This window comes from Electrona antarctica (genome assembly GCF_951216825.1).
Source record: "Electrona antarctica genome assembly, chromosome: 17".
In the NCBI taxonomy this organism is placed as follows: Eukaryota; Metazoa; Chordata; class Actinopteri; order Myctophiformes; family Myctophidae; genus Electrona; species Electrona antarctica.
The window spans coordinates 12585881-12612364 of NC_136798.1; the positions used below are offsets into that span (position 1 = coordinate 12585881).

The following is a 26484-nucleotide window of genomic DNA, read 5'->3' on the forward strand; positions in this document are numbered from 1 at the left end:
AATTCTCAAAGAAATGTTGCCTTTCCACAAATGTCTATAGAGGAGACAGGAGACATGGGTGAAATTTAATAAGATGTTAATGAAAGATCCCTTGATGTCAAAACCTGAAGGTAATCCTCTTCGAGAAGACACGGCGTCCCCAGACATTTTACTTATCAAAGATCTCTGTAATTATCCCAGAGCTCAATTTATGGCCTACATGGTATGATTTTCTTTCAGTGTTAAATAGCCTATATGCTGATAATGGCTGGGTAATATGGATGATTATACATCTATGCCATGTAGCTTCATATAGCACGTAGATTAATTTTACATCACAATATACCAAATTACAGTGTGGATCGGTGCAGTTATAGGTAAAAACATAAATCAGCCTGTTATAGCGCCACCATGAGGCTGATTTGAATATTTTCAAGTGGCATTTCTTCCTCTGTCTAGTGGGAATGTGTGTGCAAATTATTACTGCTACATTTCACAGAAATTGCATGCTGTGTTCATGATTTGAGGTATTTTGTTCAAAAATCAGAGAGACCGGTTTTGTTTAATTGGCTATAGAGATACTGTGTACCAATTTGCGTGATGTTTATTGGACAAAATCTGTAGGTGTACTGTCAAAAAAACTGTGTTACTCTCTCCCCATGCCTTCGGCCTGGTGGAAACAACAAAATCTAAATCTAGGATTTTTTTTCTTTTTCCTGATTTCCTATAGGCCTACCTGCATGGTTGGTAACCAAGACAATGTGAGGCATTTTCAGGATAAAGTAGCCTCGTAGTTCAACATCCGATTTATACAGAGTTAATACCGGTATACAGAGTTACGATAATACGGTATATGGCTGAACTTACAACGTAGTTTTGGAGCATCACTTCAACGGACTCCCGTCGGCCATATTTGATGATCCAAGACTTGAGTTTCGACTCTGCCTGGATGAGAAAATCCTGAATGTTGTGCTGGTTCTCCAGGAATTCCATCTTGGCCAGGTGGGCATTGGAAGAGGTGGAGACATAGTTCATCCTAAAAGAGAGTCCACATGGGACATTAAACCTATAGCCTGAGTTATATATTATTTCCTATGGATTGCAAATGTGAATTTGCAACACTGCAAAGTCCTGTGATCATTTAAACCTGAAATGGACCTATACTCTCAGACTTAAATGATCACAGTATGTTGTTGCATAACGTTGCAATTCCCAGATTAGTTCCAGGTTCTTAAACATACACATTACACCATACAGTACACATACTCAAGACACTTGGATTGTACTGAGAGATGTGTGGGTTTGGTTTTGTGTGATTTTAAATATAGTTTTGCTGTTGTTAATCTTGGACCACCCCTACAGTATTTTCTTCAATTCATGACGTACTTTCTACATTTTGGGATTTTAATTCACTATGAATTCATAGTGAATTAAAATCCAAAAATGTAGAAAGTACGTCATGGAATGCAGCAAACATTGTCCTTCAATTCAAGGCTTCACATGGTGAGTTATTGGTAGAAAAACGTCATTTTGAGGGTGAAGTATTCCATTAAAATAAAAATGGCCAATCTATTCAAAAAGTCATAAAACAGACGAGTTTTTTCATTAATGTGGATTGCATCTTTGATGACGATGTGTGCCTCTAATGTGTTGATCCAGACTGGAAGTTGGGGGTGTTACTGTACTGTACCTCTCTGCCATGTCCTGGAGCTGGTCAGGTGGAACGGGTATCCCATCAATGCTTCTGTCCCGATGGATCCTCTGAAAGACCTGCTTATGACTCTCCAGGCTTTTCAACACATCCTGCACAACATGTATAACACACATTCACATTCACACAGATTGTGCACACTGAACACTACTAGGGCATTGAATTCCCTACTGAACACAAACATTTTGTGCATTTGGGATTTTTTTCGTGAAACTCCACACACAGGGCCCCAAATAGGTAATGTATTCCACATTGCCTATAACATGTAGGACAATGTGTCAAGTGAAGTCAGGTTTCCATCTCGATTCAAAGGTCAATATTTTTGAGTGGTGCAAACCACTCCAACAACCAGCTTTGTCTGTACCCGTGTACCTGTACGTGTGTGTACCTGTACGTGGGACCCAAAAAAATGAGCATGGTTACTATGGTCACTGACATTACGTCAGACCACAGCTGATCAGGCTATATAAGACCTTGCACCACTCAGTTCACATGATTTTATGATGATGTGTGCATCCACTTTTATTCTAATGAATCTGTAAATACTTTGTTGCATGCCAATGTTGCATGCCGAAAATGGCCAATCTACAAGGTCTGTGAGCTTGTAGATCTGCTATTTTTGGCGTGCAACGCAGGTGTGCAACCAAGTATAAGCTATACATCTTCCATGCTAACCTTGTGCTGCTCCAGGGTCCTGTGGACAGTGTTAGCCGTCTCTTGGGGTGCCTGTTGGAGTGTGATCTCTTGACGCAGCGCCCCCTCGGCCTGGTGCAGCCACAGCCCCACCATGCCCAGAGGAGAAGGCAGGGACCTGTCCAACAGCAGGTGCCAGTCCAGGAGCTGAGCATACAGGGACAACAGTTCATTGACCTAATCTAATTCATCTATTATTTAAAAAATCATGAATAATCAATCAATATTTTGGTCATGTCATGCAATGTTTTGTTTTTTAAAATAGTTTAAAAATATATTTTTGATTATTAGATCATTCGATTAATCAAAAAGGTTATCGATAGAATATTCGCTAAGAAAATAATCGATAGTTGCAGCCCTAGAGAGGAGAACAACAGGATAGATCTCAAAGTGAAAATGGTGGGAGGAGCTCAATGACACAAAATATAGTATATATGAATTGTATTAATAAGCGATACAGAATGTGAATTGTACTGCATCTATTATTTTCTATTATTTCTATTATTGTATTGTCTATCTATGTACATTGCTATGGAAAAGACAACTTACTACAAGAGGGATATAAAGCAGCCGTTATAATTGACCTACTGTGAGTCTGTCACATGACTTAACTTGCCTTGACTTAAATTGCATTAACTAATATCCTGCATACTACTGTATGTGCAGGTCAGGATAGTAGCTTTTCTTTGTCCACATAAATTAACCAGTCATTTCTTTTTCTGGCCGTGTATTTTGGAATAGAAAACAACCTCTCTCAGTCATAATTTACGAGTAGCTGCGGTTTAATTGGCAACTTGGCCATGAGGCTAACAGGTGACTGTGCTTAGGCCTACTGTAAAGCCTGATTTATACTTCTCTCGCTGGTGCTGTGTGCAGAAAATAGAACCTCTACAAGCTCACAATGCATTGCAACGTGACATGTTGTGAGCTTGCAGCTCTGCTATTAGTATTTATTTACGGTGTGCAACACCGACACCGGTGCACAACAAAGTATAACACCACCATTACTCTCACGAGTCTCACCCTATTGGAGACTCTTTCCCAGGCCTGTTTGACCAGCGCCTGATCTACAGTCAGCATTCCGTCCCTCTGTGTGGACTGCAGTGCTGCTTCCACCTGCTTCCTCTTCATTTCCAGCTGAACACGCAGACTCTTGAAGAGCTAAAGACAGAGAAAAATACACCAATGCAAAAAAAAGGCAAGAAGTGGGGAAATCTATAATGATGCACAACTCGCTATGCCATGCAAAAAGCCATAAAACATTCAAGAAACAGCCTGCACAAATCATAATAAGTGTCAGTTCAATGAAACGCTCTCCACTAGTCAGCTCTACCGCATCGTATTGCAGACTAATTAGACATTCACTGTCAGAAACTGTGGCTAATTGTTCTTAAATCCTCTCCCTTGCTGTGGCTTTACAGTCCCTGACTTCACAGAACAATGTACAAAGGAAATGTGGGATATGATATCCCTCATCATGCTGCCAAACATGGAACATATCCTGAGGCTTGGTGGAATAAACCTGATTGGTTGAAATATGGCAGCGTAATGCCACTGATCAGACTGATTGTTGTCTGCCCAGACGCACATGTTGCATCTTCGTGGTGCTCTCATGTGTCCGATGTGTGTATATTGTGTATGTGCGACTGTGCACGTGCGTGCGTGCGTGCGTGTGTGTGTGTGTGTGCATGTGCACTGCACGCATAATTGTGCATGCATGAGATTTTCAGTGCCATGTTACAACTGACTTTGAACTGCTCTTGGAGTTCCGTCTTTCGTTCTCTCATGCACACGGAAACACAGACACAAAATACGCCCATACGCCCACACATATACTGTAAATACACAAGCACACAACACCTCCGGCAATGCACATGCACACGCACATATGCACGTGCACACACCTGGTATTGCTGACTGAGATTGCCCTCAATCTCCTGGGCTTGTGCTGCGTCTCTCTCCAGCTGGTCAAGCCATATCTTCAGCTCCCTGAGGCTCTTGCGCTGCTCTCTCTGGGAGGCCGGGGGGGGGGGGGGGGGGGGGGGGGGGGTTGAGGAGGAGTGGAGGAGTGGAGGAGAGTGGACAACACAATGAAGACAAAGGGATGGAATACACGAAACAGGAGCAACAGAAAGACAAAGGAGAGGAGAAGCAGACAAACAAGGGGATGGAGAGGCAAAGTCATTAGAAAACTCAAAAGTACAGGACAGGCGGAGAGAGATGTTTGAGGGCCGGCAGATGAAAGGATGGAGGGGGTTTAGAGGTATAAAGAGAGGGCACAGTGTGTATTGTTAAACATGTGTACTATTAATCAACCATAACCCCCCACCAAAACATAATCTCAAAACCAACTGCTGCTAAAAGCACTCATTTTTAACAGAGTACCATGTTAAAGACCCCCTGCTAAATTCTCATTGGATTTTTAAATAGCCATGACAATAATCCCATCCAGCTCAAAAGCTGATTAGATAGGCTATTAAATTCTAGAGCTATTCAGTTCCAGCTTTCTTTTCTTTCCTTTTTTTATTGATTCTCTTTGGCCCCTTTAGGCAGACCATGCAGCCTCAAATTCTATTCTTTGTTTGGGTTTCAGCCGTGAAGATGGAGTTTCCAATGGGAAGCAAACCAAACCACACTTCCCGGCCTGAACAGTTTTATATCTATGCTTCCATTTTCCTTAATATTATAATTTTAAAATATGTATTTTTGGTCATGTTTATGTTTCAACAACAAAAGACAAACAAAACAAAACAAAACAAAATACAGGCTCTAATTAACATGTGCAAGGGTGAGAGTGAGACAAAAGCATTATTTAAACATACATCTCAGTGGGTTAGTAAGACGAATGTCAGGAGCAAGCTATCTGACACCAACACCACAACTACAACAACTATAAACAGCAAGGAACATCATAGCCTGACAAAGCGAGAACAATTAGCGTGGCTTCACAGTGTGTCAGAGCTCCTGACACTGCAACCTTAACAAACAACCCACCTCTGTTCACAAGCCTTCCATCAAACACGTTGCACCAATGTGCACTGCTACGCCAGGGGGCCCTCATTGTCATGCTAATGGAGAAATGGGAGCCACAGTTCTTGGTGGTAATGGTAATAAATGGTAATATATCACATCGTATTATACAGGACTTCCTCTTGTTATCATCACTATTGAAACCCCAAGGCAGTAACCTCACCTCAGGTGAGATAAAGTGACAGCAATAACAAATGGGTTCCTATTCTTCATGAAAATAAACGTTAACCCTGCCAACAAAATGTAAAGTACCAATACTGTAATTCAATAATGTAGCCATAGCAAATAAACCCTGGTGTAATTTATATGGCAAGGGTGCAGATGTGCAAGGGAGAATTAACCTACGGCCCGATTTTCGCTGCGTGCCGTCTCGCACATCGAAAACAGCCAATCTACAAGCCCACAATACGTTGTGCTGGGACTGGGAGGGACTAGTTGTGAGCCTGTAGATCTGACATTTCTGGCGCGCGAAAACACAATGAAGTACAGTATAATGGGCTTTAATGATATTCAGGTGCAAAGTTTGATGGAAAGCTTGCCCAAGGGACTTTAATTTACTACCTACCTCCAACATTTCCTCAATATCTCGAGGAGCAAGACCAAACTGTAGGACAGAGGCAGCGACAACAGCCACAGGAGAACAGTCATCACACAACAACCACCAGAGACCAGAGAGAGACAGACAAGGAGATATGCCTGTAATATACACTCGGTCGTACGATGGTGTCGTGCCGAAAAAATAGCGAATCTACAAGCTCTTATATGGGTTATTTGTGGCACACCGTCGTACAGCAAAGTATACATTAGGCTATACAGCAAGATGTGCAAAGATGTGCAAAAAGGAAGCAATCAAGAACAGGAAACATACGACCAAACCTGGGCCAACATTTAGACACTGGAACTCATTCCTAGTATTTGTTTAAATGTGCTTGCTGCACATTTGCTAATGCAGTTTAGTACATTTTTTATAAAAGTCATTTAAAATCAGTCACATGCAGAGTTCTAGGGATAATGAATGTAATTATTGTGGCAAACCCCTGGATGTGCACCCCCGGAATATACTGTGTGTGTGTGTGTGTGTGTGTGTGTGTGTGTGTGTGTGTGTGTGTGTGTGTGTGTGTGTGTGTGTGTGTGTGTGTGTGTGTGTGTGTGTGTGTGTATATATATATATATATACACCCCCGTATTAATTTGCATATACTGTAGTATTCGACCCAGGACTGGACGCTACACTTTAATATAAACAAATAGGGAAGGGTATAGAGGTGTTATGGGTAAAGTTGGACACACTGAAGATCAAAATGTGATTTGAGACTAATGTGGAGACGAAGACAGGTCATGCACACTAGGACTAGGTGAACGATGAAGGGATGCTACTGTGAGGAAGAGGAGGAGGACTAGGTGAACGATGAAGGGATGCTACTGTGAGGAAGAGGAGGAGGACTAGGTGAACGATGAAGGGATGCTACTGTGAGGAAGAGGAGGAAAGGAAATAAATGGCATATCTACAATGAAAAATCCTGAGTGTTCATTTGAATTGGAAGGTGTAAAAATCGACCAGTAAGGGTGTCAAATATGCAATCCATAACTTTCATTTTGTACCTGAGATTTGAACCTGGTCATTACCTCATTTAGGATGGCACAACATTTCCCTTTTAATACAATGCTATTGTATCCAACCACAGGATTCCCAAGGGCTCTATATACTAAACCCCTCCTGTTTAAGCATTACATAAAAAGTTCTCGAAACACATTCAGCGTAAATGCTCGATCTACAAGCCGAGCTTGTAGATTGGCTATTTTCGCTCCCCAGAACCATGATGCTAGTGTTCAAGTGGTTAGAATAATGTTTTATTCACACAGAAAGGTTATAGGTTTAAATGAATGAACACAGCTTTAAATCAGGATTTTTGCTCTGTAGAACGAGAGAGTGTGACATCCACGCCAGGTTACCTCTTCCTCTGTCTGTCCCTCTGAGTCGCTGTGGCGGTCAGGATGACACTTCAGGAACTGCGCTACGTAGGTCATGATGGATTTCTCATCAGGCTTGTCTACATCTACATCTGAGGAGGCAACCACAGTAATGACATTAGGCACAATAACCCTTGCAAATGTTTAAATGTAGGTCGGAGTGCAAGGATATGACTGCTACACCCGTCCGCCAACTGAGGCCAAACAGTGTTTAGACAGGCCAATTGCAAGGGCACGTTCAAACCGTTTAAAAAAGATACAATGCATGTAGGTTGTCTATTTTCTTTTTTCAATTCATCGTATTACAAAGTATGATGAAGTATTATAGGGCTTAAGTGGTTAAAACAACAATTCGGGTGTCAACAACAGAGCTCATGTGAACATGTAGTCAGCAGACAAGGAAGGAGCTAAAATCTAAACTCGTGCTACAAGGCTATTTGCATTCCTTTGTCCATTGACATGAAACTAACAGGGCTGTATGATTGACATCTGTTCAGACAGAAAGGGCCAGCCGCCAGACGGTTATCTATGATCGAACTTGGGCTCTTCAGCTGAAGTTTGGCATGGAGGTTCAGCGGTGCTGACTCGCATGGCATAATGATCATTCATTATCCTGATGTCAAGCTTGATTCGTCAGGGCTCGTTCTGAAGGGCAAGCGTGAAGGGGCACAGATGGCATTTGGCAGTTTGATTCACGAGCGAATTTGATGCTCTGCTAGATATTAACCGCTGTATTTCTGTACTTTTGAAAAGCAATTTCTATATGAATATAAGGTAAGCTGTTGAATATGATTTCATGTGATTCACATTTATTACATATAAATGATTACACAAAAGTATTCAGTGTGCATTTTTCTTTTAAGATTTCTGTGACATTTTATTTTGTATTATTGCCCTTGCTGCCATTCTAGCCAATAGCATTTTGGGAACGGAAGATGATTTGAATTTGAATTAGCTGAAAAACAGACTTCATATAACGGGTCTGTACTTATATAGAAATGTTGATTACCTTCTGGGTCAAGAAGTTGCGGAATGCCCAACTCAGTCTCAGCCAATGAGAAGGCCTTGTGTAGATTCTCTCGGTTAGCTCTCCGCCGTACACACTCCATGTCTACAATGTTAGGTCGGAGGGCAAGGATAACTGCAAAGAATGCTACACCTGTCCGCCAACTGGGACCAAAGTCTCTCACGTCAATACCTAAACGCCTGGAGTGACAGAGGGGACAGAGGACATAAGAACATCATAGGAATGAGAAAGACCATAATAGAATAATAGACATTTCTTCTCCCAGCTTGGTGTGTTAACAATAGTCTGTTCGAATATGTTCTTTTGTTTCATTTTGCGGTGCACTGCCAAACTTAAATAATGAGCGAAGACATACTTAGTAGCCGTTTGCTGGACCCATCTGAGCAGAGCTTTCCTGGCCCCTCCCTGTGGAGGTGGTAGGAGCTTCCTATTGACAGGTGGGCTTGAGGTTTCGGTGCTGCTGGCAGAACTGTCCAGTGAGGAAGTGCTGCTGGATGGACCAGTAGTTAAGCTACTGGTCAGCTCCTCAATCTGTTGGACAGGAGAGATCCATAAAAGGTCAGACAGTCACAGCAGTAGTGGTCTGTTCAGGACTGATTGAAGCCTTTAGACATAGACAAGGTGGAAGGACCTCACGCAACAATGCATGTCCCTTAAAGCCTTTTGGGCGGGAACCCCTTTTGGTGTTAGCATTATGTTATGCTTTAGCTATTGAAAAATAGCAGATCTACAAGCTCATAGCGCGCCACCGAGTGGCGCGCTACGAGCTTGTAGGTCTGCTATTTTTGAAAAATCGAAGAACGACTGACATAGAAACATAGCTTTTTCAGAAAACTGTCAGGATGTAGAAGACATTTTTAGAATCTGATCTCAGGTCAAAATGGGTTAAAGCCTTTTTACATAAACAGTATTTGTAGTGCTTTACAAAACAAATTATATTCTATTAATAGTTAATTCATTATGAATGCACACACGTTTACAAATAATGTGTCTTGAAAATATCACTCATCTGACATTTAGGTTCTCCAATTTCAGCCTCGGAGAATAACAAAGACTTTTTGGATATCATTTCTAGGATAAAAACTCTAACCCTAAACCCTAAAACCAGTCTAACAAAAGGGGCTTTACCTGAAAATAGAGTATGATGGTCCACATCAACCCAAGTACAATTGACGGTCGTCCGTCCACGATATCTGTAGAATTGATGTTGACTAGCTTGATCTGCGTCAAAACACAATATACCAGCATTGGAGCATTTCATATCTGAGACCAAATAACTCCAGATAACGATCAATGCCATTCGGATACAGTGCGTCCACATACAATTCATAATAATCTCATATACAGTATATTAACGCACACCATTTCTCTCAATCTGTTAATTCAATCTTGTATGTAATATGTTTTCACATAATAATGTACAATATGCGGTGCATAATCCTCTGGCTCTGTCTGTACATCTAATCTAAATGTAAAAAATACACGCATGGCCGTTATGAATAATATGTCAAATAAGATAGTGATACTAACCGGAGATCCTCTGTACGCAGACTGGAGTGTGAGTTGGGGGATCAAAGGAGACAGACAGACAGACAGACAGACAGACAGACAGACAGACAGACAGACAGACATGTTAGAAATACTGTACTGTGCAGGTTTTATTGAAAGGGAATGCCTCATTGACTGTGGGATGGTAGATAAGAGTTGAGAGGTGTGATCTATCCTCTCCACACAGACATGAGGGTTTATACCCAGCAGAGAGGGACACTTGCTTTAGCAATGTAAACATACATGTTTTTTCGGACGGACGGACGGATGGACGGACGGACGGACGGACGGACGGATGGACGGACGGACAGACAGACACAGGGACATGCAGGGACAGACAGAGAGTCAGAGATAGAGCAACATAAATCAAGAGGCAGGTATAGAGAAACCGTGGGATGAAAATGGTAAATGGTGCATTTATATAGCACCTTTATCCAAAGCGCTTTACATAGATTGTGCATTACATTCACCCATTCACACACACATTCATACACTGATGGCGGCGGAAAACCATGCAAGGCACCAACCAGCACATCAGGAGCAATTAGGGGTTCAGAGTCTTGCTCAAGGACACTTCGACACTAACTCTGGGGGAGCCCGGGTTCGAGCTGGCAACCTTACACTCTACCCCTGAGCCACCGCCGCCCCAGAGTGGGGATAGAGAAGAGTGGTGCAGGGTTGGATGCTGCCAGACTTGGTTAGATAGAGGATATGTAACCATATCATCACAGAGAGGAGGATACTGAGGAGCTGAAGTGGCACAACACCACAGGTCATAATAGGTATAAATCGCCACTCCATTATAAGGCGGAGGGCGGCAGATGAGGTTTCCATGGAGAATTGTGGGATATCTAGTTGATGAGAATGGCTGCAGTATATGGCTCCATATTAGAACACACAGTGGGTTTACAGTATCATGGCAACCCATCACTGCTATGAGCAGTTGGAATGGTTAATATTAAAGTGTTGTGTACACCGTGTGGAAGTGTGTACACACACACACACACACACACACACACACACACACACACACACACACACACACACACACACACACACACACACACACACACACACACACACACACACACACACACACACACACACACACACACACACACACACACACACACACACACACACACACATCATTATTTCCAGTTATGATAAATATATGAGGTAGAGGCACTCACAGGCGTATGGGCCGTACGGCCCACATCTAACGTGGAATGTGAATATGGTCTAGACGTTTTGAATGATTTACACAAAGACCACATTTGCATAAAATGTTTCACACACACACACACACACACTGACAACTAGTACATACTACATACACAGACACACGCAAGCACGCAGAGTGCGCACGCCCACACACAGCTGGCGCAGCACGGCAAAACACAGTCCCATCGCCGTCTCATCTCCAGACTGCAGATTACCGCTTTAGGATTTACGGTTTTAACCCCTGTCACACTTGAGGAAGTCAAATCAATGTCCCCGCAGACGGCAGCTCGCACTTATGGATTTATTTATGTATATCCAAGGACATGCCGGCAGAAGCTCTGGGGATCTAATACTGATCTCACACACGGAGGGGGGGTGTATTTGATACTAGTAGCCAACTGGTTTTGACTGGGTTTGTTTGGACATACAGTACGTCTGTCAGCGAGGCAGGGAAGAGGATCCCACTAGGCTTCTTGGAACATGGCAACAAGGAGAGAGGATGGGACGGAGGAGATGAGACAGAAAAAGAATTAAAGAGGAGTGAGTGAGTTGCAATGACACAGGGGAGGGAAATAAAGCAAGAATATGATGAGGAACAGTATTTTATTCTACTGAAATTAACTTTTTTCCTGCTTCCTTCAAACAAACTACATCAAGCAATACTTGTAAAAAAAGTCACACCCATGTGCGCAGGCTGTGTGTGTGTGTGTGTGTGTGTGTGTGTGTGTGTGTGTGTGTGTGTGTGTGTGTGTGTGTGTGTGTGTGTGTGTGTGTGTGTGTGTGTGTGTGAGGCTGCTCAACAGTGACACTTTAGGTCACCGAGTGGTATTGCTGCTGTTTTTACGGACATACATACATACATACATACATACATACATACATACATACATACATACATACATACATACATACATACATACATACATACATACATACATACATACATACATACATACATATGTCCCTATGTCTCTATGTATATACTGTACATAGAGACACGCACAGGCAGTTATTGGAGTGGTGTGCACCGCTCAAAAAAAAATCACTGAGACTAAAATACACACATCACAGAAAAAAACTACAGAATGTGTTTTGAGGAGCGGTTTCATTGATCCATCGCATGATACGTGGATAGTGTAATACACAGAGGAGACGGAGCACTGTGGCGTCAGGGGATGAAGTGAGAATAGCAAAGAAGGAGATTCATTCACAGAGGGGGGTGAAAGCTGGAGGTAGAAAGATGAGAGAGAGAGGGGTCACAGAGGGTCAGTGAGTGTTTTGTGCCCACGAGGCAGTAGGAGAGAGAGCAGCGAGACGGGAGAGAGAACACCAGGCACAGCGGGGAAGGGAAGAGGGGTAAACAGAGGATTGAACTCTTACCTTCCTGCCCTCCAGGAAGTTCAGCGCCGTACCAATGTTGGCGACGCAGTGGATCCTCCGTAGCTTCTTGCCCTGCTCACATGGCTGGAGGGATAACGGGATAATGACGGGCAGAGAGATGGAGAGAGCAAGGGAGAGAAAGAGTTGGAATGGGAGTGAGAGAACACTGTGGTGCAACACTGTAGGAAAAACGGAGACTGAACTTGAACACTTCACGCTTCTTTGTTACAGAAGGTAATACTCACTTTAAAACCTATAGTAGTGTCCCTATTATATTTAATTATTTTCAAAATGTCAAAAAAAATTCAAAATTGGTGACATATTTTAATTAAAACTTTGAAAAAAAATAATAGATAATAGTTAATAAACAAGAAAAACCAAACAATTCAACTGAATCAGGAATCATAGAAAAAGTACAGAGAATAGAAACGGAAAATCAAGTAAAACAAACACCTTGAGACACAGATCAAACCAGAGGTGTGCTTGCCCATAAGCAACTGGATCGATCAGACATAAGTAGACAGCTAAGAAGACCTTGGGCAATATGTGTCTACAGGGATATGTGTAGCGTGTATGGATCTGTGGGTCTCTGTGTGTGTATGTATGTGCACATGTACGTGTGAACCACTATGATCTTTCCTTGTTAATCTGGTTGAGTCTGTTTTATAGTAGTCTCTCTCTCGAGACAGACCGTTGACTCAAATTCAAGGAAAAGAGAGCACTGTTTTTCCTTTATCATTTGACGATGGGTTCTCAGATTGGTTTTATAGAAACATTATAATAAAGGCCAAATGCTTATTCCCATGTAATTGAGACTGTGATCTACGGTTCTTTTCTCCCATAAATATGCTTAGGAAATCTCAGTGGCGATCTTCACGATATAAACAGACTTGCCAATTGTGATTAATTAAATGATTTTAACTGTGTTTCAGGCCCTATGTTCATCAATTTGCATTCCACTGTTATATGACCAAAGGGGCCTTGTCAGATCAACAGGATCAAATTAGAGTTAGAACATAATCCTACATGGAAAAGGGTTTGGAACAGAGCTGGGAACAGGTCTGCAGCCAACATCACGTGCAGTGCAACTGACCATGTGGTCGTGCAGTGGCGTGCACAGATAGACACTAGGGGGTGCTAGATCACCCCCTGCCCTTTTGGCAATGTGCCCTTTAGAAACAAAAAAAACGTTTTTTTTTTTTTTATTATTACTTTTTTTTTGTACAGTTACACTGTACAGTATGTGGACCATAGTGACATTGATCAATTCTTGATAAAAAGCTTCTAATATATTATTTAGGCCCCACAATCTATACATGTCACACTATTAAGGCAACCGGCCGGTTCCACACGCAGCACAAAGTGCCCTTTTTTTCCACTTGAGCACCTGCCCCTCTAAATGTCTGTGCACGCCACTGTGGCCGTGTGTCTCACCAGTTTGTGTCCAGACAGAACCTCCAGTAGAGCCAGAAGCATCACCCCATCTTTGATGTCCTCAAACAGGTCTGCCACCACCATGGGAGGGACACGCTATGTGCGACAAAACCACCACAAAAGGGATATGAGATCATTCGTAAAGACATACTTACTTTGACTCCATCCTGGATTTGATTTGTGAATAAAATAAATTACTGAAGAATGCAGTTTCACTTTTACACATTTGTGCAAATAAAACGCATCTTAGCTGGTTAAGAGTATGTCTGAATACGTATGTATGCTCTATCAAACTGTTACATACGGTAGCCTATATTTTCTGTTTACCTGCGGCATGCCATAGAGTCAAACAAATCTTTCCTGGAATGCAACAAATAACTGGGATTGCAGGCTTAACAGCTCTCACCACGTGCACAAATATGGAACAATCACATTAGTTTCCCTGGAGTCTTAATCTACACAAAAATTGTGCAATCACTGCAATGCATACAAGCAAAACAGTTGAGAGCTTTCATTATAAATGTCAAATAATCATTTCAACATGAAACAGGGATAGAAGAAGGCCTGGTATAAGTTGTTTATTACTGGCAGATTCAGCCCCAAGTAGAAGCTCACTGAGCTCCAAATGGGGTCTTCAAATCCCCAAATATGCTGATGATTCCAAAATGAATCCTTCTCATTGACTATACCTCCCCTGCCCTGACACAGACTTCCAGACTGGTGAAAATCCACATATCTCTGTTTCGCCCTGACGCCACATCAAGGATTTCTCTTTAAAAGTACATTCACATGGCGCAGCTGAGGAGAGCTTTGGAGGGGTAAAGCACTTTGACGAGCGAGCCATTTACAAGGAGATTAACCGCAAAGAGAGAGTGAGGGAGAAAGTGAGAAGAGGGAAAGAAGGGAGACATATGTGTGAGTTAAGTACGTGCGTGCGTGCGCGCGCGTGCGTGCGTGCGTGCGTGCGTGCGTGCGTGCGTGCGTGCGTGCGTGCGTGCGTGGAGACAGTGAGAGACGAACAGCCCTTGACACCCGGTCCACATGAGAGGGGGATAATTGAGCAGAAAGACTGGCACCAAGAAAAATGATAGAAGGCAGTGGGAGAAGGGACACCAACCTCCCGTCTTTGGAAATTAATTATCAAATGCAGTATAGCTCTCGTCGTTAATTCCTCTTCTCATGTTCTTACACGGCTTTGGATACTCAAATATTCAGACAGCACTTTATGCCCCTATCATAAAGTGGCAGCCCAAAAATTTCAGAGGGATGAAATTTCAACGAGAGCTAATTGAAGTGGCATCCTATTTATTCATTATAATCCCAAACCTAATGAGAAAATTTTCGAACTAATTACAAAATAAGAAAGTAATATCAATTTCCTCTGTTCAGCCATATCAGCTAAAAAAATAAATAAATCAATGGCCTAATGAGCTAATTACAAGTGAGTGTCAGTGTCATAATTGACTGTGAACAGTGCCATAATTGACTGTGAACAGTGAGAGAGTGCCTGTCTGTTGTCTCATGTGCAGACTGACACTGAAGATTCTTACAGAGAGGGTTATTCATTCACGATGTTAATTGTTTAGGCCCAAACTGCACCAATGATTCGCCATGCAACTCCTTTCAACCAAACGGTTGCAACTTGCGAGTAGTTGCATGAAACCATTATTGCATCATGGTGTGACAAGTCCTTAAAACTGTTTTGTTGCAAGGAGTTGCATTGGTGCGGTTTGGGCCTTAGATGCATATACTTTGCAATTCCAATTTGGGGTTGATTGGATGTTACGTTCATGATATGGCTTTTTTGTTATCATAAATAGGAAGCCAATTACAAAACATAACATAGTAGAGTGAGTGAGTGAGTGAGTGAGTGAGTGAGTGAGTGGAGAAGAGTTACTGTTACTAGTAATAGTTGTTGGCCTGTCAAATAAACTCATACCAAACTCTCACGCTGGGCAAGAGTCAGACTGTAGAGTGCATTGCTGGAATTTGGAGGAAGTAGCAGGATTTTGGCGGAAGTACTGCTCTAGGAAATGACGTTGACGCTTTACATATCCGTAAACATTCTCAAGTGTTGTGATTGATTGGTCGAAAAATATCGTATCCGCCGTCCGGGGGAAATACATCTGACGGATGTTCCGGACCGACACTTCCGGCTATGCAATCTCTGCCTTATATTGTGACCAGGCTTTTCTCTTCGCAGATGAGTAAGGCTGGGACAGAGGCTACCAGACCCTCCATAATTAAGCTCTGACATTCTCAGAAACGATTTGTCAGAATGTAAACCCACCCTCTCCCACTGCCATGCAACTTAAAAGCTCTGTACCGGCTGAGCACACGAAATTCACAACATTCTTGCACGATCTTAATGGTTAGGCTAAAGCTACACAAGCCTGCGGAACAGCACCCTATTGATTGTACACCAGTACACTCCCTCCACTCCTTTCAGAAAACAAGAAAAACTCACAAGATGTCAGGACGTTCTGCTCTGTATGTAGGTTATGTCTATTGTCTATAACTGGTGAATTACTCTGGTGAACTCCATACGGTAATGAGAGTCATTAATCTTCTCTGAAAATGACCTGTTCTTATACTTCCTGCCTCATATAAACCTCTGTCAGAGCTCATAAGATGTCTTTTGTTATACCTGTGGAGTGGAAACGTAAGGGGGAAGGGAGAGGTATAGTGAGCGGAAGGAAGCCCGTGTGGGGGTGCAGTGTGCGTATGGGAAAGCCTTCACATTGTGTCTTATCACACCTAGGTAATACTAACGATTAATCACATACCTTTAGGCGATAAATTAAAGACCTCTGATACCAGGAACGGTCTAATCATCTGCACAGCCAAGGGCATGTTCTAGCCCTGTGAGAGCTAAGCTAAACCAACTGTTAAAGCTTATACCTGCCCTGGTACCTTCTTAATAACTCTCTCTCTCTCTCTCTCTCTCTCTCTCTCTCTCTCTCTCTCTCTCTCTCTCTCTCTCTCTCTCTCTCTCTCTCTCTCTCTCTCTCTCTCTCTCTCTCTCTCTCTCTCTCTCTCTCTCTCTCTCTCTCTCTCTCTCTCTCTCTCTCTCTCTCTCTCTCTCTCTCTCTCCTTTGTACCATTTTTGTATTATGTGTGCCTTTTTAATACCTATATTAACAAATATGTGCCTATGCGAAGAAATGGCACCAAATATAGCACCGTCTGATCATTTCATAAACCCTGACACTCAAAATGCAAATAGTTTTAATAAAAATTGGACAAACTATGTACATAGTGTTTCTGTCAAAGTAAAAAAGAATATTCTGTATGAATTGACAGCATGTGTTCTCTGTTAAGACAATTCATACTCCAGTTTTAGGTGATAAGGTGACGACAGAAACGGTGGTTAGTAAAAACTAGCCCTGGTCCAGTGCTTACAGCGAGTCTCTCTCACTAGCAGCTTTTCCCACTGCGTGCTAGGGTTTACAATTCCCTGAAAATAAACAAAACGACGTAACTACTCACCGACACAAAGCCTGCTAGACCTTGGTAAAAGTCTATTCTCGAAGCTGGGAAGCGTATCAGGTCCCCAGCTTCTCTCTAAAATGCAGTATTTTAGTCATTAAATAAAATGAATCCAACCACATCGGCGCAGGAAAAACCTGGAAATGCCGTAGTAGAAGAAATGACTCTGTCCGATACATTGCTGTATTAAAATGGCACAAAGTGCATTTTAGAGAGAAGCTGGGGACCTGAGACGCTTCCCAGCTTGGAGAATAGACTTTTACCAAGGTCTAGCAGGCTTTGTGTCGGTGAGTAGTTATGTCGTTTTGTTTATTTTCGGGGAATTGTAAACCCTCGCACGCAATGGGAAAAGCTGCTAGTGAGCAGTGGATGGGTGTCCGGCATGGCGTCAGTGAGAGAGACTCGCTGTAAGCACTGGACCAGGGTTAGTAAAAACATGACACCGCTGTGTGACGTCATGTTGTAGTTTTCGGTGGTCACCTTTTCACCTAGAACTGGAGTATGAATGAATACTTTGAATAGGCCTTAACTCTTCGATTGTGTGAAGGGAAGTTATCAAATGAGAATTGCATGTACAGTATATTATGAAATGTATGTTTAATGTTGCATTCTGCGTGAACGCATGAGAAGTTAAGTTGTGTATTTGCAAAATGCCTTAATAGCAAAGGTGGGTAGGAACAAGTTACATTTACTCAGTTACATTTACAGTACTTTCTGTAACTTTCTGAATAAAGTGTATCTCTGTACTGTACTGTTTATTTTGACTTGAGTACAGCTTTTGGCTACTCTACCCACCTCTGCTTAATAGTATGGGGTTTTGAGACACTGTTAAGTGAATTGAGTTTCAAGAAATGCATCCATGAAATTGAGGAAAAACTGTAACACTGAGGATCTTGATCTTGATATCCTGATACGTATGATTTGTCTTCTACAGAAAGTTCTAGATTCTAGAATACATGCAGACCCTTGTTAGCATAGATTCTCCCTCCTGGATTCTCTGCAGCTTATCCCCTACCCCCAACATCACAAAGCAGTCCTTGGATTTTGTGAGCCGCCATGGCGACCAAGAGATTTTTGGAAGCAAATATTGGCCAATCAGCGTCGCTACGGCAACGCCAGGTTTCAGGTGAAAGGGTAAGTAAGCTGATGATGACTAAAATTGACAGAACAGCAGCAAATTTAATCATCTATTCAGGCCGAGGAGTAAAATAATAACAACAAGGCAGACATACATCTCTCTGCTGATAGAGCCACAATCTATTGATTAGGTGAGTGAGTGAGTGAGTGAGTGAGTGAGTAAGTCAATCAATCAATCAATCAATCAATCAATCAATAACATTTAAATTAAATTGCCCGATCCTTTACGTAACCAATTCATGTTTATGTTGCACCACTTGGGCCATGTTGTTTTCCTGTAGGTAACATTAAATAAACTGTCTTTTGAAAGATCATTGCCTGGTATATACCGGTATGTGATAAGACCAAAGGACCAGCAGAGCCTTTTAAACCCTCTGCAGTTCCCCCACTGACTCCATCTCTCCCTGCATTTGAAATGCAGAATGTTGGTGGCAAGATCTACAACTGCTAAATATTTATTCAGTTGCATAAAAATGACGTTATAAATAAACAAAATTGTTTACCTTAAATGCTATTGTACATTAAAGGAATTTAAATATTTGGCTACATGCAATTGCTGCTGCTGTTAAATGTTATTTCCAGGTTTATTCCCTCCAGGGCGCTTTTCAGATGAATTTTCTGCTCCATGTCACCACAGTACAAGGCCAACACCACTGTCATAATCAAATTGGAAACCTTGAGGGGCGTCTCGGATTGAAATAGCACTTGATTACCTTGTGCCGTGCCACAGTTGCCTTGTCCACTCATTCCTGACACACTACTCAAGCAGTAATGGGTTAAATTGAGGCACCTAATGCAGTATAATACTATAATTACATGCACATGATGGCTCGTGGCACATGGCTACACCAACTGTAATTGTTTAGGCTTATAGCTACAGGTACATTGTTAGCCCCCTGCTTATCAAGAGAGGCAAATGAAGAGCACACATCTATAAGTGCCTATCCTGAACAATCTAAATGAAAAACTAAAGAAAAATTGTGCCAAACTGAGGTGGAGAAGTTAATATGAAATCATAAAGGTTACAGGAGACTCAAATTAGTTTCTGTACTATAGCTTGCAGGGAAAATACATAGAATGTGTTGATACTGAAACGTGTCCGAGTGATAATTAGAGTAAGACAAAATCCTTGCCACAGGCTATAATGAATAAAAAACAACAAAAGAAGCTGTGCAGGTAAGCATGGCAGCAAGTGTGATTTTAGTTGGCACAGTTAGCCTCTTACTCATATTTTCAAAGTAGGTTTTTGGAAAAGGAGCATCAATCATCATGGTGGGAGGGGAGCGTAATGTTTGTAACTGGGGATGGCAATGAAGGACCGGGAAGTCTGGCGTGGCATTGTGAAATCCATGATCTCGACCGCGGTCGAAACATGATGATGAGGTTTGTATAAGGATGAGGAGGTGCAGATAAGAAGATACGTTATGACTCTGAGCAGTCAAAAATGAAATACGGATGGGAAAGATTTTTAATATGTTGCTGTTAGCGTCGACGACAATAGAACTCCCTTACCTTTGCCAAGTGGGAATTGATCCATTTTGTGAACGTCCTTTTCTGTACTGCCTCTTGCTCATCTGTACGTCATCAGAAAGCAAAGTTTTGTGATCATTGACATGCAATAATAACCAAATCAATAATAATAAAAACAACATCCATACTTTCACGTACAATTTAAACTGATAATTTACCGCTAATTGAATTTGTGTTTCATAATGGCTGGTGACTCGATCTTGCTGACTTTTGACAATAATATGATTTCTGTCTAACACGTCTAAATAGCCAAACTCTGGCATATAGTACTGAACAATGAGAAGTGATCTGACATTTAGATGGCATTTTCACCAACGAAACCTCTCTTCTCGTCAACTGGAAAGCCAATACCCACTTATGAAAGAATGCCCTCTCCAGCACAGAAAGGGCACAAGGCAGTGGTTCCTTCAATAAGATAAGGACGTCCCTTTGGAGGATTTCATGCCTATAGCAGCAGTTCAAGTACGCAATTTGTTGCTGCATTATTGTTCACTGTTCAGTGTAATCATGTCACATTACATAAAAAGCACCTCTCCAGCATGTGCATTTATTCAACTATAGTGATGGGCGGCTCTTGTTGCAGCCTCCAGCGATAACCCCTAAATTACCCGAGACTCGATCAATAGCATAGATATCTACTGACAATGTCCCCTAAAAGGACACTTTACTTAAATGAGTCCAGGGACATAAATCAGGTTCTGAGTGGTTCACATGCACATGAACAAACATACACAAAGCATCCATCCAAGCACACATGTGCACACAAACACACACACGTATACTCACCCACAGACACAAACAAACACACATGCACATGCACACACACGTACTCAACCACAGACACAAACAAACACACATGCACATGCACACACTTGTACACATGCACAAGCGACCTGTAATTATCATCTTGTGTTGATGTAAAAAGTGAGAAATTCTGTTTTGCTATTTCCCAACCCCAACCCAAACCCCAACACCACCCTCCACATCCCTATCCCTAAATCTAAACCCAGATCCTCATGCCTAATCCTAACCCTGACCACAATCGGATTTAATTGTAACCATGGAAATGAGCCTTTCCCTCTCAAGGGGCCCTGAAAGATGTTCCCACAAGGTTGATTTTGACAGGTATTACTGTCCTTCTGGGGATTTTGGGTACCCACAAAGATAGTATTACCTAGCCCACACACACACACACGCACACACGCACACACGCGCACACACACAGCCAGCCTTTGAAGCAAACCAATCCATTTACAAAGTAATCCATCCACAGTGCTGGACACCCTCACTTCATGATACAGCGATAGCCGGTGCAAATCCCACTCATCTCCCGTTGTTATCGCAGCGACCTCTGCAGCCTACAGTAAATATGCAGTGTATGTTTTCAGCACACAGAAATTAATGAACGCCAAAATCGAATTTCTCAAACAACTTCCATCACTCCTCCTGGCGTTCTGTCGTTACAGCAATGCATGCCGGTTGGAGGCCAAGCAGCAGCATGTTGCAACTGCGACTCCTACAACGTCTACATCTGTGATCCTGTTCCCAACCTGTCCCATAAATGCAAAGAACACAGTGGTCCTATGTCATGCCAGGAACGCACGCACGCACACGCACACGCACACGCACACGCACACGCACACACACACACACACACACACACACTTGCCCTGCCAAAAGCTCTCATCACGTATTGTAGCCGGCACACGTGACAGTGTTTTGTTTTTTCCCCCATGCAGCCAGGCTGCGGCACAGAGCAATATCCTTGAGATAAGCACGTTATCAACGAGGACGCCGCCTAGCTGCCACACGGCCGTCCCACTCCCTTAATGAAACACGCTGACTATTTGATTACACAAGTCGGTTAGTGTGTCACAGATTGCTATGGGCAGACCTGAGTGGTCAGGGGTGTGAGTGGTGTGTGTGAGTGGTGTGTGTGTGTGTGTGTGTGTGTGTGTGTGTGTGTGTGTGTGTGTGTGTGTGTGTGTGTGTGTGCGTGTGTTGGGTTGGTAGCTGTGATGAATGGTGGCAGTGTGTGTGTGCGTTCATACATAATGCACACACATTCACACACAGTCATACGTGCCACCGAGCAGGTCCCCCATTTTATGAATTAATCGTTTGATTGGGTCCAAGAATAATCAAATATTGATGGGGGGAAATATTGGAGGAGAATGAGACAGATTTGGCCCGCTTATTGGAGCCCGAGTAGTGTGTGTGTGTGTGCGTGTGCGTGTGTGCGTGCATGCGTGCGTGCGTGGCAGAACATGTCTGTATGTGTGTAGTGCCAGCTTTCAATCTCTGGGACGAGGTGACTTTCAAGTGCACTTGCGCTCTCTCTCTCTCTCTCTCTTACACACACATACACACACACACACACACGCGTGCGCACACGCACACTCACACACGCATTCACGCACCAACTCCCACTTTCGATAACACAAATCACCTTCCTCAGCAGCCCAAGCCTCAAAGCAGCATTTTAACACATGATTAGCCCTCTGTTAGAGGTAGTCACCATCATCAGTCTCATCCAGAAACAGTAACCACACTAACCCCTTACTGTGCAGACCACCTGAATGAATTATGACCACAATCACTGTTGCCCTTTGCTGCATCTGCTGACTGCACATAGGGAAATATGTAATGCAAATTGAACTCCAAAAGTGTAAAAATAGACAAAAATAGTGTATTTAGGCTGTGTATCTGGTATAACTGGGGCAGTGACAGACACACATGTAGGCGGACAGCATTAGATTTGATTTCACAGAACCAACTACTAAGAATCTTTACTGCAGCTACCAGGCAGTTATCTAGTACAGTGTTTCAACATCTTTGTCTGTCTGTTTCTACTAAAACGGCAAGGGTTTTTTTTTTATGCAAAAAACACATTTCACAGAAAACCAGACCACAGTGTATAATTAACTCTAATATGATCTAATTTAACAGACAGTGCAACAGATAGACAAACAGATGGTCGGTCAGGCGAATAGTGTGAAATACGGATGATGATACAGACGGGGCTGACAGCCAGCCAAGACTGACAGATAAGGAATCAAATACTGGGGCAGACAGTCTTCCTATTGTGCTGAGACACACATGCAGAGTGCTGGTGCTTGTCTGCGGAATCACCTGCTGTGGAGCTCAGCACAGAGCGACCTCCATATGCCCCCCACCCCCTCCAAGGTGGAAACCACCCCCCTCCCTCGCATCCTTCTTTCCTACAACTCCTAACTTAACACACACACTCACACCTTGCTCCCTAAGGAGATGTCCTGCATGGTGAGCTAAATAGTGGAGGGGAGAAGAAATTGAATGCTGCAAAAGGTACACACGCCCATTCACACAAACATGCATGCACATGTGTGCACACTGCACTGTGCACGCACGCACACACACACACACACACACACACGTATACAGCACATACTGCAGTGCCATGATTACACCTTTTTTAAGACACACACACACACACAAAGTCCTTACACATTTAAGACACACACACACACACACACACACACACACACACACACACACACACACACACACACACACACACACACACACACACACACACACACACACACACACACACACACACACACACACACACACACACACACACACACACACACACACACACGTACTGCCCCACTTACCACGGAGGTAGCGATAACACCCAGCCACTAGGTTGAGGGACGTGTTCTTCTTTTTCGGGGAAGCTTCGCCCCCTGAGCGCCGAGCCATCCTGTAACCCACACTGCACCTGGACCCCCCCCTGTCTTCATGGGGGCGCGGGGAGTACATCCACGCCAACCTACCGGGAGAGGGTACACTTGCCCTTGTCCTTGCCCTTGCTGCCTCTCCCTTTTTTGGGGAGGGGGGGGGCGGGGGGGGGGTCTTTAAAGCGCTCCCCCCAGCAGGCTGAATCTCCTGAGATGATGACAGCAGTGAAACTATGTTGCTCCCTGCCAAAAGCAGCGAGAAAGGAAGGAGCCGGCAAGGAAGGATCCAAGCTCACCTCCTCTCCTGTCCTCTCTCCCAGTATTCAGTGTCTTCCAGCAGGTCCCGCTGCATGCATGCCCTCTGTCCTGTCCTGCAGTTAACGTAACGCACTGGGAGTCTGGCTCATGCTCCTGCCTCCTATAAGCAGCTTGACAGTGTGGTGGGAGTGTACACGAAGAGTGATGCAAAGAGTGTGTGTGTGTGTGTGTGTGAGTAAGTGAGTGAATGAGTGTGAGAGTGCAGCATGCAGCGCAGTGCCGGCTTCTCTCTCTCAGCATCAATCTCTGTGTCTCTCTCTCTCCCTCTCCCTCTCTCTCTCTCTCTCTGTCTATCTTTTGCCCAGTCTCGGTTTCCCTCTCTCTCTCTCCGTAGACTGCAGGAACGATCCACTTCCCTCCACCACGGCCAGCCAATCGGACTGCGTGGGAATGAATGATGTCACAGCAGCACTGTCCTGTTGAGGGGAGGGTGGGGCTGGGGGGGGGCAAAGTGTGTGTATGTGTGTGTGTGTGTGTGTTGAGGGAATGGGACGGTTTGACGATTGGGGACATTGAGCACTTTAGGAGGAGACTGTCTGTGAGCTCTACACGAACAGCATTACAGCATTGCACACACACACACACACACACACACACACACACACACACACACACACACACACACACACACACACACACACACACACACACACACACACACACACACACACACACACACACACACACACACACACACACACACACACACACACACACACACACAATCGGGCAGTCAGGATAAACGTGCAGGAATTCCCTATGAGCTGCAGGCTTTCGAAAGTCCTTGCACTGCAACCCCCCCCCCCCCCCCCCCCACACACACACACACACACACCCACCCACGCACACAACCACACACCTCTCTCTCTGACACCCCCTCTCTCTTTCACTCTTGTTCTCTCTCACACAAACACACACTTTCCTCCCCACAGATACCGTGCCGTGCTCAGAGGCTTGTTCAAAGCCTGTAGGGGAGCAGGCAGGCTATCGCTGGCACTAGTCCTGTCTGATCTGCTACTGTACTCTCCTCTAAGGACCCCTCTTTCATCGTTTGCTTTCCCTGACCAAGAGGGAGGGAGGGGGGGGGGGGGGGGGGTACAGACGGGCTACAGAACACAATAGAATAGAATACAGGTAAGACGTTTTCCTGGAGAAAAGTCACATAAACCACTTTCTTTCTTTTCAAAATCTTTTTATTGTAATTTCAATAATATACACCTCAGAGTCTGAGATCATAGGGCAGACATAATGAAAAGACTGTTATTGCGCAAAACATGCCCCTTCAAGACAAAAGAAAAAAGAAAAATAATTTTCTCCCCTTCAAGTCCCAATTTAGTAAAGCCAATTCCCAATTCCCCAGCCTCTCTACCAGTCATAAACCACTTTCAATCTGGCATCCCTATTATCATTTTGAAGATGACATTATTGACACAAATTGCCAAAAATATAGCATAAATCTATAAATTAACGACACATCGCCATAATCATTTTCTTGTATGAAAAGGTTAAAGCTCTATATTGTGATAATATTTGCTTGTTCAGTAACAGAGCTGGGCTGCAGAGATGGGGAGAACTATCTTACTTACTTTAACCCATTAAGACCTGAGGTCGATTCTACAAATGCCTTCTGAATCCTGGCGGTTTTCTGAAAAACCCATGTTTCTATCAGTGGTTCTCAAACATTTTCATGTCAAGGACCCCAAAAACCCCAAAAACTATGTGTTGTTCCAGGGACCCCCCAGAAGCAAATATTTGAGTTAAAAATGTTCGCTATGAAATAAAATGTTCAAAAATGTGCACGTTTTCACAATTTTTCAAAAATAGCACGAGCTTGTAGATCTGCTATTTTTTCAGCAGCTAAAGTACAACATAAATGCTTAAAACACCCAATGGGGTTCCCGTCCAGAATGGTTAAAGGGCCACTTCACCCATTTTGCAACCAGATCTTATTTTAATTATGTTTGGGAGACAAGAAACACAAAAATGATCCTCTACAGCGTAGGTCTTGCCCAGCGTGCCTATCCACAAGGTGGGGTGAGTGCACCAAAGCATTATGGGCATTGTAGTACTCCATCAGTGAGACCAGTGGGTATTATACTAACATCACAGACACTTTGAAATACAAAAAAATATAAAATAAAATATATAAAAAGTTAAAAACATATTACCATACCCACATAAACCTCCCAGGAAAGTGTTTCTTGTCTCCCTAACATCTTTAAAAAATGATCTGGTTGCAAAAGGGGCGAAGTGGCCCCATAACTTGCGTTTAGTCAGAAGTGTCGCTT

The 26484-nt window shown here is 43.2% G+C and overlaps 1 protein-coding gene across 1 annotated transcript in view; it reads right to left on the reverse strand.

Moving 5' to 3' along the window:
- Positions 1 to 26484, reverse strand: part of LOC306940653 (nesprin-1-like) — a gene marked incomplete at its 3' end in the record, with an annotated part of 53295 nt that overhangs the window by 6706 nt on the left and 20105 nt on the right. Inside the window, exons 2-15 of the mRNA XM_079525759.1 lie at positions 20136 to 20197; positions 13998 to 14093; positions 12564 to 12647; positions 9942 to 9962; positions 9540 to 9632; positions 8767 to 8942; positions 8394 to 8590; positions 7367 to 7476; positions 4288 to 4395; positions 3407 to 3544; positions 2366 to 2530; positions 1670 to 1782; positions 847 to 1015; positions 1 to 34 (exon numbers count right to left, since the gene is read on the reverse strand). The exon at positions 1 to 34 is cut by the window's left edge and continues 63 nt beyond it. Coding sequence (XP_079381885.1) covers positions 1 to 34; positions 847 to 1015; positions 1670 to 1782; positions 2366 to 2530; positions 3407 to 3544; positions 4288 to 4395; positions 7367 to 7476; positions 8394 to 8590; positions 8767 to 8942; positions 9540 to 9632; positions 9942 to 9962; positions 12564 to 12647; positions 13998 to 14081 — 1492 coding nt within the window. The 5' untranslated portion in view covers positions 14082 to 14093; positions 20136 to 20197. The remainder of the gene's footprint in view (positions 35 to 846; positions 1016 to 1669; positions 1783 to 2365; positions 2531 to 3406; positions 3545 to 4287; positions 4396 to 7366; positions 7477 to 8393; positions 8591 to 8766; positions 8943 to 9539; positions 9633 to 9941; positions 9963 to 12563; positions 12648 to 13997; positions 14094 to 20135; positions 20198 to 26484) is intronic.